Raw genomic sequence first — 16,382 nt, 5'->3', positions numbered from 1 at the left:
ATGAAACTAAATGAATACATGCAAATATAAAAAGTTATATATCAGCAATCAAATGAGCTTTTAAACATCTATTAAAACTTTCTATGTTGTTTGCTAAATTCTAAATATTATTCTATAATTTATTCTATAATTTAGTCTTTCAGTATCTTACTGAAAAACAACTGTGCTAAAGTTTGAGCTGCATGGTGTTTCTCACCAAACTCCAGAGCAGAAATGAAGGAAACAAGCTTGGCTTGCAGCTGCTGTATAAGGTCATGACAGCCCACACAGCCAGTTGAATGGGACTGACGGCAGCCAAGTATCGGCACACTCGGCCGCATTTTGGTAGAAGCTCAACAAAAGCGAGCCAGAGTGGACCATGTGGTCTGACCTGAATCTGAGCAAGCTAAAAAGCCTGGTTCTGTGTTAGCACCGGGAGTCTGGCCAGTGGACCTGGGCCAGGACTTGGAATGGTACCAGAGCTAAGTTAGTTCTTCTGCCCAAATCGTTTTGGCTACCTGGGAAAGGTGCTAGATGGGTTAAGGTCAGAATCTGTGCTGGTCTGATAAGGTCCTTCACACCATAATGTTTCAATATGAATTTTATGCACAAAGCTCTGTGATGGACAAGGAAAGATGTGTTCATATATTTATGGCTCTCTTGAATATATTCATATAATAATATACACTCAATGGACACTTTATCATCTCCACCTGTTCAACTGCTTGTCTGAAGAAGAGAAAATATCCAGTGAGCAGCAGTTGTCTGGAAAATATGTCTTCTTGTGTCAGAGTTCAGAGGAGAATGGACAGACTGGTTGGAGATGATAGAAAGGCAACAAGAAGTCCAATCATCACTCGTTCCGAACAAGATCTGCAGAACAGCATCTCTGAACACACAACACATCCAGCCTTGAAGCAGATGAACTACAGCAGCAGAAGACACACCGGGTGCCTCCTGCCAGCTAAGAACAGGAAACTGAGGCTACAATTCACACACACTCACCAACACTAGACAATAGAAGATGAGAAACGTTGCTGGTCTGATGAGTCTCCATTTCAGCTCCACATTCAGATGCTAGGCTCAGAATCTGATGGAAACATCATGAAAACATGGATCCATCCTGCCTTAGATCAATGCTTCAGGCTGCTGCTGGTGTAATGGTGGGGGGAGATTTTCTTGGTCCACTTTGGGCCCCTTAGTACCAACGTGGCCTGGTTTAACCAGCACAGCCTACCTGAGTATTGTTGCTGACCATGTCCATCCCTTTATGACCACAGTGGAGCATCTTCTGATGCTACTTCCAGCAGGATAAAGCACCATGTCACAAAGCTCAGATCATCTCCACCTGCTTTCTAGAACATGACGATGAGTTCACTGGACTCCAACGGCCTCCACAGCCACCAGATCTCAGTCCAGTAGAGCAGCTTTGGGATGTGGTGGAACGGGAGATTCTCATCATGGATGCAGCCGACAAACCTGCAGCAACTGTGTGATGCTGTCATGTTAATATGGAGAAAACCTCTGAGGAAGGTTTCCAACATCTTATTGAATCTATGACACCAAGATTTAAGGCAGTTCTGGAGGCAATAGGTGGTCCAACTCAGTACCAGCAAAGTGGACCTGATAAAAGTGGATGGTGAGCATATACATTTCTCTTAACAGACACATTGTAATGTTATTTTTACATTATCCACCTGCACATGTTAATATTCAGTGACAAACTGGTAGGTGCTGTGCGACCATCTTCCAACTCTGAGGGTATTTATAGAACCTTTATTGTCCTCCCTCACTCTTCTCATCAGCTCTTCTTTTGTCGCCACCTCCTCCTCTTCATCCTCTCTCATTTACCCTGCAGACACGTCTCAGGTAGAGTCTGGTTTCAGCTGTTCGAAGTCGAATCACACAGCCTTTCAACATGAACACTTGTTAATCACAAGATTAACAAGCCTTGTTTCGTTCTAGTTAATTCACTACTTTTCAGAACAGTCAGGTTGTGTGAAATAGTGCGAGTTCTGCTCGAAGGATTGCGAAAACTTCTTTTAGCAATTTTCTGTTCATTTCCAAAAGAAACATATTGGTCTGCAGCCAGTTAATAGAGGGAATCATGAAGATAAGACACAACACATAATGCTTTCTACCTTCTTTTTACAGAAAACTTAAACCTTTCCTCTTTAAGAAGGTGGCATTATGGGTAATGTAGTTGGGATCCAGTTTTGGAAGCTGAGTGCAGCTGAAAAATGTGTCCTGACAGAGGTGTTTAATTAGTCAGAATCAGTCATTAAGTGTCCAGATGGGTCCAGGTTTCAGAAAAACTCTTATATAACTAATGTTCAGAGTGTTTAGTTTATCAGAGGTATAAATAAAGCATCTGCCACAGCCTTGGCGTCAGTTTAGTGTCTAGTTTTAACCATACAGCCAACAGTACTACAAACATTAGATTGACTGCTTCAAAGTTTACAGAGCAATGTCATGCTCTGATTTGTAAAGGAACCACTCTGGTGTATTTTCAGCATCACTCAGAATGAACTGAGGATCTGGATCATATATTAGTAGGAATACTTTTTTTTAACAGCAATTAAGAGAGAATGAGCTACGCCTTTGACAGCTATAAAAATAATATTTCTGTAACCTAAAAATATTTTCGCCTTAAAACTTAAATACACAAGAAAAGAGAGTTAGAAGATCTACAGTGTACAATTTCATAAAGAGATTCAGAGAATCAGGAGGAATCTCTGTGCACATGGGACAAGGCTTAAGGTCAAACTGGATTCTGGTGATCTTGGGGTCCTCAGGCAGCACCACATTAAAACCAGACAAGATTCTTTATTAGAAATCACTGCATGGACTCAGGAAGACTTCCAGAAACCACTGTCTGTGAGCACAGTTAAGCCTGAAATCCACAAATGCAGGTTAAAAGTTCTATCATGCAAAGATGAAGCCAGATGTGAACAGGATCCAGAACCAGCACTGTCTTCTCTGGACCAAAGCTCATTTAAAATGGTCTGAGGCAACATGGACGAAAATGTGAACTAGTTTGTGGAAAGCATGGACGGCGTGTCCTGCAGACTAAAGATGAGAGGGAGCATCCAGCTTGTTATCAGTGGACAGGTGAAAAGCTGCATCCAGATAACGTCTCTTTCAGAGAAGACCTTGCAGATTTCAGCAAGACGATGCTGAACCACATCCTGCATCCATCACAGCAGCATGGCTTCACAGGAGAAGAGTCCGGCTGCTGAACTGGCCTGCCTGCAGTCCAGACCTTTCACCAGTACACAACATCTGAAGCATCATGGAAGCAGAAATCCAGCAACCAAGGTCCAGGACTATATGTCAAGCGCTGGTCACTTCTGCTAATAACCTACTGATTTAAGTCAGGTGCAGTATTGTTTTCGTTGTTGAAGAACTGTTTTCATGTCGATAACAAGACAGTGGCGAGTTAAAAATGGCTCTCTGATGATGAAAACATGACGAGACATTTGTGAGATTTCGTTGATGAGACGAGACAAAAATGTTCAAATTAAAAATGCAGACATTTCTGCCTATTGTGAGCGCAATCTGTCAGTCAGCAATGCTGCACCTTGGCCACCACAAGATCTACAACGCACACACAGACAAGCAGTTTATTCATTCATGAATCATGGCAGCGGCGTCGACGAAGGGGTTTGGTGGAAGCGATGAAACGATATGTGGATATATTTTAATTATAATCTGTCATAATTTCACTGGCAGACCAGGTCAAGTTGAGCATGTCTTCCTCATCCTTTGCTCATGTTTGGGGCATGTGTATGTTCAGGGTGGAGTATTACACTTCAGAAAATTCTCAGAAATAAAGCCACCGTTACCAAAGTAAGGATGTCTTTGCTCTTTGCTTTTTTGGAGTAACTGATTCCACAGTTAGCACTTTATCTGTGCAATGCATCACCCTAAGTAGATCAGAAAGTATTTGCTGTTCCTTTTAATTTTGTAATTATTGATGAAAATAACCAAACAACAAGCTCACAGTGTGTTGCTATATGTTGTGCTTATAGATCAGCTATTTTCTTGCGTGACATTTTTGTATGATGAAGTAGGGCATCAATTCATGAAAAAAGTTTAAATATAGAAATAAAAGGTTTCTGCCCAACAGCAGTAAAGTAACACGGCAGCATTGCATCCCTGTTGATGGGAAAGTCCAGGCTAAAGCTTTCAGTCTGGTAAAGGATCTGGTTACTATGCAAAAGCATTAAGGTTAACTTATTTTATGAATTACATGTTATAACGTGTCAACCTTGATTCCACTTTTTAATACGTATTATTGACCTAAATTAATTTGTGAGTTTTCTTTAACTAAAACTGGACTAAAACTATCAAACATAGAAATGGATAAAATGGGTCTAAAACTAATAAGCATTTTCGTCCTGAAGACGAAAACTAAGACTAAAACTGAGATGCCAGTCAAAAATAACATTGGTTAGGGGGGAAACTTCTGGCCAGACACAGATAAATCTCTCCATCACTAACAAAAACCAAATTAAATTTATACCTAATCACAAACTGATAATTCCAACCATGTTTATGTCTCACCTGAGCGTCCTCCCGCAGGTCCGTCGCCTCTTTGACGGGGCCACTTGCTTGTTTGAAGGTCTCGTCCACCACCTTGATGCCAGTGTGCCTCAGCGTGACGTACTCCCTCCCTCGCCGTCCCACCCTCCGCACGGACAGCCCGCGCCGATAGGCCTTCCCACCTCCTCTCCGGTTGGTGATCACCACATGGACAAACAAGCTCGTGTGGGGTAAGGGGTCTCCCGCCAGGCCTAACAGGGGCACGTTCCGGTAGCCGGGCTGAAGGCACTCGAAGGCCACGCTGTACTGGCCGATGAAATCATCTCCGATGTAGTCATCGTCCAGCACCACAAAGCGCAGCAAGGCCAGCTCCGGCATGTTCACCTGCACACAGGAAACAAAACTCAGACATGAAATCCAGTCTGCTGTACATAAAGCAAGATAAAACCACGTCCAAAACAAACACAATGTTCGTACCAACCTAACAATCATCCCTCTTACCCATCATTCAAAATCTGTTTAATATGTTTCTAAATCCAGTTCATGTTCCTTGTGTTTATTTCAAATGAAGTAGGGGAGGAAGTCAACATGCTTGTTGCAGTAATGAAGCTATTATGTCTTCATTTAGCTGTTAAAATGAAAATCCACACAGCAGCTGATTGTAGATTTTTATCACAAAACTGTTCAAGATATTGAACAGAAGAATTGTAGCCTGTTCAAGATAAGACCGGAAAGTTCATGAACAGAGGTGCGTTATCAGGCGGTTTAATCGATGCTGGAAGAAGACCTTCACAGCTACAAAGGGGACCTTGAGGCAAGACTGTCCTTCAAAATACTGTTCCCAGTCCTCAAGGACCACTGTCCTTCGGGTTTAAGATATTTCCCTGCTGCAACACACCTGATTCAAACTCCTCAACAGCTTATCAAGTTCTGTACAAGCCTGTAATGATCAGTCTATATGAAGGTTTGTTGGAGCATCACATCAAAAATCACCTTAAACCACTTAATATTTTATGTTCAGACTCATACAAATCCAAGATATTTTCATACCAGTTTTGTAACTACCCCCTCAATAATAATTTAGAAGAGATATATTTTGGCTCTGGTAAAGGTTTTTACTAAGAATTAGTCAGTGATTAACTGATGCATAAACGCAGTTTTGAGAAGCTCCAGGTTACTGTTTATCTGACTCAAAAATCACTTCCACATGAATCCGTATCCAAAGGAAAGCTGTAGTGATGGATGTAGCCATCCACAATGACGAAAATATCCGGAAGAAGGAACACGAGAAAGTGGAGAAATACCAAGGGCTCAAGGAAAAACTGGAGGATGCCTGGAAGGTGAAGTATTACCAGTAGTACCAGTGGTCATTGGAGCACTGGGGGCCGTCCCTTCAGTTGTGGATCCATAGGAAAATACTATGGTACAGTTAAGGCGGAACTACTGGTGTCTAACAATAAAATCCACGTCACTGACTAAAGAACGTCACTGCCCATGACAAAAGCAAGCAGAAACAAACACAATGATGCCGTTCAGTTCATGCTTCAGTTGGACGTTGGAGAGATAACAAGAAAAATAAGGTCTGATCTAATGCGGCATGTGTCGTTCGGATCTTGAGACGAAGAGGCCCTAGCCAACCCAGGTGGGGAGGTTGGGTAAGGAAAGTTTTTTTTTTTTTTTTTGTTTGTTTTTTTAAATATGTATATATATATATATATATATAGATACACACACACATATTTGTGTATACAGTACCAGTCAAAAGTTTTGGACAGCCTTTAGATTTAATGGGAAAATGTGTCCAGACTTTTGACTGGTACTGTACATATACAAACATACGTTTTAAAAAATTACAAGCAGAGTTATAGAAAAACATAAGAACATAAAAACAGCTGAGAAAAATTGCAAACATGCAGGCTGCTGCTGACATTCATAAAAAGGGGAGCTGAGCTTTTCCATTAACCTCACCACGGACCACAATAACACCTGCAACCATGGTAACCATACACAAAGATGTGAAGAGCTGCAGCTGAAAATGGGTTGAAAACATATCATTTAAAAAAAAAAAAAAAAAAAACAGCATGTTGTCCAATTGTATTTTGTGATGCTATGAACAAAAAATGTTTTTACTGCAATTTAATTTAAATGTTTTTTTCTTTTTTTCCCCATTTATAAAACAACAGTATTGCTGTAATTTACCATACACCTCATCCCTCTGCACACACAGTTTGACTAAAGCCGCTGTCAAACACAGAACAAAGCAAAGAGAAATCTGCTTCGTCTACAAAGAAAATCCAACCTGTTTACATCCGAGGTGATCATCTGAACGGCGAAGCTGATAAAACATTAATGGTTTGTCACCTGAGGAGATGCTGCTGCTATGACAGCATTTAAATGCATCTGTACATTATTCATCAGCTCCTGATTTGAAATCATTAAGTCAAAGGTTATTAGTCGGAAAAGTTGCTCTTCATTAATTGTTTACAACAGTAACGGATAATCAGCTGGTCACAAAAGTCATCTGAAGGCTGCGCCGCTCAGAAAGTTTCCAAGATGCAGCAATAAAGTTAATTAATTGAAAGGATGAGCAGAGCACCGTGAGCTTGTTTGAAATATTCAGATCACACCTTGAAAGGGCTAGCATTATTAGCTGAGGCTACCCTCCCCTCAGCTAATAATGCTACAAACACCCACACATGTAAACACAGACACAAAAGAACAAGTAGACGCTGAGGGAGTGTGTGTCTGCATATTCATTGTGTGGAAGTTTACCAACAACATGTCTGGATTACAGCTCAATACAGACATTTGCATTTCATCTCACTCTGCTGGGAAACCATAATCCTCATATCATTAGCCTCATAGCATAATTGCCTAAGTCACATTTCAGCTAAATTGTTATATCTGTCTAACTGTGCGCTGCTAATATTGCTGATAGACTGTGAATCATTGCTTGGAAAACCTTCAAATATGACTTAGGCAATTATGCTATGAAGCTAACGATATGTATGTTTACAGGTTACATACTTCACTCATGCCTTATATGTTCCAGTGAAGCAGCAATCATGATTAAATAAATTATATTTCATTGGTGGCATAGCTCAAACTTGAACCAAACTGTTTTCTAATAGTCTTCATCCTCAAACAGACCTTTAAAGGGGACATATTATGAAAAAAAAAACAATAATAATCAGTTTTCTTATCTTCGCTGTAGATTTGGTATCATTATAAGTTTTATAATTCACTTACAACGTGTTCCAAATTATTATGCAAATTGTATTTTAAGTGTAATTTTTTTGTTTTTCATTTAAAGGTCCCATATTATCCAAAAGTCACTTTCTAAAGGTTTTCTAACAGTCATATGTCCCCTCATAGCCTGTGTATGAGGCCAAAAAATGAGAAAATTTCAGCACCTCTCTCACTTGCTTGCTCCACTTTTTAGCGAATGTGTGCTCTAACACGTGAGTCTAAGACCTCCCTTTTTGTGACCTCACAAAGGGAAAAAACCCTCCCCCCCAGTGGCGGATACTGTCACAGAACTGGACTGTGGCGGATACGTTTTTGTTAGAAACTGAAAGAGTTACGGAATCTTGATAATTTCAACGTTCAAATGGTTCAAAATAAAAATAAAAAAAGAACTTCTTCTGAACTAGAAGGCACTGCGCATATCAAGACCGTTCTCAGGATCTTAAACCTGAACCTGTATGAAGTCAGGACCGTTCTCATACTCATCTGATCACTGGTGAACCTGGAACTATATTTAGTTTTTATTTTCCCTCCGTTTGTGTTTCGGCTGCTGCACACATCCATTGACAACCCATCCGCCAGTAACTTATTCTTGGTGTTGAGCCAAAATCCAGACAACTCAGAGAACACTGATCATGTTGTTGGGCAGTGACTGTGTGGATCAGGATCCTGGTGGACTGGTCATACTGGGCTCAGTGTTTGCTCACCTTTTTTATGTTTTGTATTAAAAAAAAGGGAATTCACACAGGGTTAACCACATAGTGGCACCGTTTCTGAACATGTGGGTTATTGGGAGGCTTGTGCAGAACTTGACAAAAAGCTGCTGGAGGTCCATTCAATTTGAATCATGTGTTTTGCAGAGGGGAAACATCTAAAACCTGCAGGCCTGTGGCCCAAGAGCTCCAGAGTTGGTGATCCTCATTGTATTGTTTTTATGCAGAATTCTGACCAAACCACCTTTCATTAAGATCTTGGGAATTATGTCAACGTATTAAAAAAAGGCATAAAAAAAATCTCTTTTGAAGCTTTGAGGATCAAAATTTAAAAAATCCTTACCATACAAAAAGACCCTCACTGATGGTTTGAAGCAAGAAAGAAAAAAGTTTTTATGTTAACACCAGGAAGCAGCATCAGCCAGTCATTTTCTACAGAAAGCATGCTCAAGCTCGTACCTGTGTGTCAATAGCAACAATAAAAACAACACCATATGAAATCTTACAAACTTAAGCAGCACAGTAGAGACTGCGAAGGAAGATTACACTTTTTATGTGCCTGAAATTGTTTAATTAAAAGGTTGACATGAAGACTGTGGAGGCAACGAGAGGAGCGCAGCAGTAAAAGCCCTCCTGGCACACAATTTACTGCTGAACGCTGCAACAGAAGCAGCAGGATGGTCGTTCATTCAGCTCAGGATTTATATCCATCTCTCACCTCAGAGAGGCAATAGCTGATGCTGCATTACGATAATATTTCGACAAATCTTTGACTCATCGTTCAGAGTCAGCAGCTCATTGAAACACTGGCTGGTTCATAACATCCAGTCATATTCATAAAGGTGTGCATGACCACGCTAACGGTCAACAGAAAAATCCACCTCTTTCTAGTCCTTGAAGGTGTTTCAGACACATTCTGGTCAGAAGGTTTTTAGGATGACAGAGAGAGGATGTTAAAATGGGAAAAACATGTCAGAACAGTTTCTAGCCTCAGGCGGATGATGCAGCCTTGACTCTCCTCTCTGAGTGGTTTCTTGACCATTAATGTCTTTTGATCAAAAACATCTGATGTGTTAGGCAGGTAGGTGAATAACAGGCAGGATGTGTGATCAGTGACAGACATGTGACCTCAATGACTTCAACAGCAGCTTGTAGTGAGTTAGAGCTGAAAATATCTTGGTTGAATGCCAGGTGAGCTGTAACTAAGGAAATTAATTTTAGGATAACCACAGGGAAACACTAGTCAGACTAACTTCAATGTTTATTGTTTTTACTAAGTTAATTATCATGTCTTTTTAATTCAGTTTTAAAATAACATCTACACTTGCCAGACACTTTATCAGCTCCACCTGTTCACCTGTTTGTTAACACAAATATCTAACCAGCCAATCACAGGGCAGCTACTCAACACATCTATTCATGTAGACATGGTGAAGACAACTTGCTGAAGTTCAAACTGAGCATCTGAATGAGGAAGAAAGGAGATTTAAGTAATTCTCAGAATCTGCTGGAAACATCATGAAAACATGGATCCATTCTGCCTTGGATCAACGCTTCAGGCTGCTGCTGGTGTAATGGTGAATAGGAAATGTTTTTGCCCCATTTTGGGCCTTTTAGTACCTGTGTGGTCTGGTTTAACCACCACAGCCGACCTGAGTTTTCTTGCTGACCATGTCCATCCCTTTATGACACGTAGTTGTAAATCTACGTAATTTTTATCCATCTCTTTCCAGGTCTTTGATGTTATGGGATGATCTAATGGCTGCTTCCAGCAGGATAATGCACCATGTCACAAAGCTCAGATCATCTCCACCTGCTTTCTAGAACATGACGATGAGTTCACTGGACTCCAACGGCCTCCACAGCCACCAGATCTCAGTCCAGTAGAGCAGCTTTGGGATGTGGTGGAACGGGAGATTCTCATCATGGATGCAGCCGACAGACCTGCAGCAACTGTGTGATGCTGTCACGTCAATATGGAGAAAAACCTCTGAGGAAGGTTTCCAACACTTTGTTGAATTTTTGACACCAAGAATTAAGGCAGTTCTGAAGAATAAAAGGGATCCAACCCGGTACTAGAAAGGACCCGATGAAGAGGTGAGAGTTTTACTTAAGCACTATCAAACCTCATTTATCAGAAATGGGGTTCCACAGGGATTTATCCTGGGCCCGCTTTTCTATGCTACACAAAACTGCCATCATTATTCCTTCTGGGCTTTCTTTATGCTTCCTTCTCTGACTATTTATATTCTATTGTATTGGTGTAAAGATTTTTAGGGTCAGCTTCAAGAGATTAATCATCTGATTAGTAAAGCTCATTTGTTACACTTTCTTAACAATCTCGTGTCTGAACATTTTACATGAACTACACAGTTTTATGTTTTCACGACTGCTGAAGTCTTCGCTGACTGATGTTAAGGTTATTTACTTAGCATGTTTTTAAATAAAGATGAATAATTACATTTAAAAATAAATCATAAACATAAAGAAATCATATTCATTTTTTAGTGGTCATTATTTAGCAAGAGAAATACCAAATGTTAAGTCAGTGTTTTACTGTAACACTGAAGATATAACTCAGAGACTATTCACACATAAAACCTAATTACTGTCTGGATTTGTAGTTAAATTTATACTCTTTTTACACAAATCTGTTTACATTTAGCTGTGGTGGTTTAAAAAGAATCATGGAAAATTTTAAATATATGATGAAATACCAGGTTTGGCCTCAGCTCACTATTTATCCATCCCCGGTGTATGTTTATATCTGAACTGTATAAACCAAAATTGGTCTGAAGGTCTTCACAGGTCTAAAAGATAATGGATCCAGTTTCAAAACAGATCCTTGGAAAAACTGTCCTTGTTGTTGTAAAGAATAATTAGTCTCTTTGCATGTTCACTCTGATGGGAACGGACACTTTGAAGCAGAGCAGATGTGTAAATTTCAAGTTTCTGATGATCTTGTCTGAGTCCTGCTGGATTAAACTTGTTCATGTCGGTTGTGATGAGATATGACATTAAATACTCTTTTCCATCATAAAACAAAGCTCATAATATTTCACTTAAGAGTCAGTTTAGCTCTGACACCTTAAGAAATTTGTAATTATTCGGCTGCTTCTTTAAAGAAAATAAAAGTCACACATGTGAAGTCTGTCTCCTTTGCTGCACCTGAATGCGTCATAAAACAAGCGAGCCGTCAAAGTGAAGGCTGCAGAGCGGAAACGGCCTCAGAGAGCGTCAAAAGAATAACAGATTTGGTCTTGAATGGTAAACTTGAAAAAGGACAGCTTGGAGAAGAGCCGAGCGTCTGACGTCGAAATGTCATGTTTTATAAGTAGGAAATAAAACGTTCAGCCACGTATGCATGCACGAACACACACATGGGGCCACGTTTGTGTGAATGTTTTTATAAATGTGTGAGTCTGTTCTGGTTTGAGGTGGAGAGGCTGCTGATGGATGAAGGAGCAGAGAACATAAACCAAAGACCGAGCTGTGCCCTTAGGCCTAGACTGCATGTGTGTTTGCGTGTTTTTATACATCTTTGTGAGGACTGAAATGGTTTCTAGTTTTGTGACAGGCATATTTGGAAAGTGTAGATGTTGAGGTTAGATCTCGCTTTGGAACTGAGCTTCTACAGGCTGTTTCAGGTTTGCAACTGCAGCAAATAATCTCTTAAAAAGACACCCGAAGTAAACTGTTAAGGCCTGTGCTCCACTCAAAGACGTTTTATGTCCAAAAAGTTCTTCAGTTTCCATGGAGACCATTTGCTCGCTCTAGCGCTTAGCATATCTGTTCCTGCTTGAAGTGTTATCTCACAAAACTAGCACACAGATAACTAAACTGTCCTTAAGAATTTAAATTAGTCTAAGGAACAAAATATGACACTTCATAGAGGATACAATAACAAAAAAGCAAACATAGTTATTTTATTTAACTGACTAGACTGCCAGCTAACAGCATGGTGAGTGAATAGTAACGTTCAGGGACTTCTATGCTGTTCAGGGACTTGAATTCAGATATGTTGCATAAATCACATTTGGAAGTAAGGGAAGTGTACCACTGTCTCCTCTTCATGTTTAGATAAGATCTTCAGGCAGTGGTTCGCCATTCAGCTGGTTTCTAAGATCTCAACCTTTGGAGTTCTGTGCCAAAATAAAATGAGTTTATCTCTGCAACAAGGGAACACTTGTTACATTTTTAACATGAGTAAAGATCAGTACGTGTTCCTGGTGAGGAAGAAATAATTAAAGGACATAGGACTAATAGTTTCAGGCTTGCCTAAAACAAACACTTACAGACAGATTTTCCTTTGTAATGAAGCAGCTGTAGCTCCAACTTCCATCAGACTATAGAATAATATGTGAATAGAATTCCTGCAAAGGTCAACTCTGATTAAACTCTGAGTAAACTCTGAGTAAATTCTGAAGGTTTTATGTACACACAGTTCAAAAGAAGGCTCCAAAATGGTCATTTTGCCCTGTCTGTTCTCAACATACCTCAGGTTTTAAAAGGTTAAGTATAGGACCAACATAAATGTGTTTATCTTCTTTTATGAAACATACTATCAAAGGTTGATGCAAACTGATTTTTGGCAAATTCAATACACACACACACACACACACACATATATATATATATATATATATGTGTGTGTGTGTGCTTTTGATTTGAGTTTTTTATTCCCATGATATTTTGTTACATGTTTTGTTGCATAAACATATATGTTTATGTATATGAGTACTTCTCCTGTGTGACTGAATTGTATTGGACTGTATTTTAATTAAATTACAGTGTCTGTGTTTTGTCTTATACTCTTAAAACAACACTTCAACCTCATGCACTTGAAATATGCACATTAACTCATGCACTTTATACAGTGTGTACTACTACAGGTTTAAGGTTGAAGTTTGTCTGTGACCAGCTGAGAAACAGCAGATGTAAATTAGCTGCTAGGCCTACTCTGTAGCACATTTACATTCATGCATTCATTTATACTTATGTTTAATAATGTGTATTTGTCCCTTTTAAATAAAAAAAAATATTTATATAATAAATATATTTAAAAATTGTATGAGTGCCCTGCACAGCTCTGGAAACCTGCACAGGTCCGTGTGTCCCATAAGGTGTGAATGTAGACTGGTGGAAAGAAAAGCACGAGTTTCACACACAGATAAGCCCAACATGCAGCTCCACCAGCATGCGTGTGTGTGTTTGTGTGCAGTCCAGGTATTACTGGCGCGTATCTGACCATCTGAATGCTTGTGTGAGGGCATCAAATCACGACTCAAGTCCCACTCGCTCTGGTCTTGGCTATTTTTGTCAGTTTTTCTGTAGCACTCGAGGCTGAGCAGAGCAGCTCTGTGGCCAATAATTTAATCAATTTCAAAACCAAACGCTGCAAAGAAGCTTTGTCTTAGACTGGATCTCTGTTCTTACATCATCCTTATTCTTTCTTCACAGATCCACACACTCCCAAAAGAACATCCTTGTAGAAAAATTCCTTGCTTTTTAGTTCTTTTAAAGCATTAAGTCTTAGTTTCTACCATTTTTATACAAGCTTAATCTAAATAACAGAATCCTTTATGCTAAAAAAAAACTAACGCAAGTGGATTTCCATAATACTGTCCTGATTGGGGGAAAAATCAAAATACTATCTATATTAAGATAAAGAACAAACGTTTGAAACTCAGCAGCATATTAAAAAACTGATTTCATATTCATCTCAAAGAAAGAAAAATATAATGACCCCAGAGAAAATTCTACATGTTAATCTAATATAAGAGTTTATAGCTGCTCTTCTACGGAAAGCTGGATGTGCCAATCAAAAAAAAAAAATCTTTGAAACCAAAATGAAGATAAAGTAAATTAGAAAATGTAGGGGGTTATACAACTTCTCCTGTGTGGGGGTCACGGACCCCAGTGCTCCATTTCTCCGGTTTGTGTTATTTTCCTGATCTTGCCATGGTTGGGGGCTATCGATCCCAGTGGCTTTCCTCTGCTGCTTATCTATGGTCAGAATGTCTGCTTGGTTTGTATCTCGCGGAGTAAGTAACAAGCTTCTCACCGTATATTTAAAGTCGCACAGGAAGTGATGACTCTTGCGACCAATCAGCAGATTGCAGCGTCAAGCACCATCCCTTTGGGTTAGATTGGTAAGACTGGGACCCCAAGGGAAGTACATTCTGATATTCAAGATATTGTGGCACCATTCCTAGGTTTTGCCAGTGGAAACACCAAACATTGCTCACCGACCCACCCCGTACCGACCTGGACCCGTTGGTAGGGCTTCAGTTAGGGACAATACTCAGTTCTAGAGTCCATTAAAAGGAATTCATGGACAACATGGAAAAACTATTTCCTCACAAGCTGACTTGATTGAATGAAACTTAATTTACCAGCTGCACATTAAATGATGTGATGTTGTTCATAGGTTGTATTTACCTGATTTGAAAGATACATTACGTAACTTTTAAACCTTAAAACTCCACGTTGCTGACTCGTTTGATGGTACAGTGACATCTCTTATGTGCATTTCTGAGCCATCGCTACCCAGCAGCGTCCCGAGGCTGAAAAACCGAAGCTTGCCGCTTTACGCACCACATCACATGCTAGCAAGTGGATTTAAACACACCAGCCGTTCTGAGCACGCTTCATGGCTGATTGAGCAAGAAAGGCCTTATGACATTATTGGAGGAGGAGCAGAAAAGAAAAAGAGAACATACCAAGAGTCAAGACAGGACTGTCTTTTACTGTCTGGAGAGATCTCAGTACTAGTAGTTTGCTAGAAAGATGGAAGCTGGATTATCCGACAATAGGCGGCGCATCACTGAGAAAACAACAAAAGTTCTGTAATGCATCTTTAAGACATCGTAAAGACCACGTGATTTTTTTCTAAATTATGTTCTGATTGATTAAACCTGAGAAATTCAAAAGGATAAATCAAATGAATAGTGTCTTATTCTTAGATAGTCCTCGGTTTCTTTTTTATCAGACGTGTTCATTTGTCATACCTGATACCTGATTACCATCGAAACCGAAGACCATGTAATGAAAAAGGTCGTACTTTCCTTTTCATATAACTTAATTTAGAATAATGAAGGGTTTGAAATAGTTTCACTGGTTTTACAACAAAATTATTTTAACTTTCTCTGAGTAAACTTGAAGACAGACTGAAAAAATCTGAGTTGGAACGATTTGTTATAGAATCACCTGCGTGTCATTTTCCATGTAGCTGATAGCTGGAGTCTTGACTCTGCGTTGACCTTCAGTGGTCGGACCGAGCACACAGCGATACTGCTGAGGACTTTATTGGATCTGTCATGACTCAGAGCAGACCAGAGGTCTCATGCTTTCCTGTACAACATTAGTAGGAAGGCGGAGAGGCTGGCTGAGCTGCCGAGGAACAAGTCTCCGGATCTGCTCGTCTCATTAGCGTTTGAATTGTAACCCGAGGCCGAGTAGGGGGCTGTGCCATGCAACACACACATCAGATACCCCGCACACCCAGAAACACAAACTGCGGCACACATTCAGAAACATGTTGGGGTTGTGGTGTTTGGTTTAAGCGTGCGTGTCGGTCCTCTGAAGCTGCCTCTCATATGTCTTAATCATTTGTCCTCCAGGCTCGGACACAGTGTCTGCAGCACACACAGAAATACGACGAGCTGCATGTTGTTATCCTCCTGAGCCTGGAAGTAAAACTGCTGCTTCAGCTGTCTGCACATACCAAACAATGTGCGTTAGAGGGTGTGACAGTATATCATGATGCAATAGTTTGTGATACAGAAATGTGACATTCAGCACAGCTGGAAATTAGGTCAGCAGCTCAGAAAGTATTCAGATCACATTGTTTTTTAGGGTTTATGTGTCAGAGATTCAGTTTTACATGAATAAAACCAT

The 16,382-nt window shown here is 40.0% G+C and overlaps 1 protein-coding gene across 1 annotated transcript in view; it reads right to left on the bottom strand.

The window, feature by feature from the left end:
* The window catches only part of plcl1 (phospholipase C like 1), a 116,253-nt gene that overhangs the window by 12,782 nt on the left and 87,089 nt on the right, over nucleotides 1-16,382 (bottom strand). Inside the window, exon 8 of the mRNA XM_042002072.1 lies at nucleotides 4,546-4,908. Coding sequence (XP_041858006.1) covers nucleotides 4,546-4,908 — 363 coding nt within the window. The remainder of the gene's footprint in view (nucleotides 1-4,545; nucleotides 4,909-16,382) is intronic.

The sequence above is a fragment of the Melanotaenia boesemani genome, chromosome 12, assembly GCF_017639745.1.
Source record: "Melanotaenia boesemani isolate fMelBoe1 chromosome 12, fMelBoe1.pri, whole genome shotgun sequence".
NCBI lineage: Eukaryota > Metazoa > Chordata > Actinopteri > Atheriniformes > Melanotaeniidae > Melanotaenia > Melanotaenia boesemani.
The sequence above is the reverse complement of the archived record's forward strand: the minus strand, read 5'-3'. Positions and strand labels throughout refer to the sequence as shown.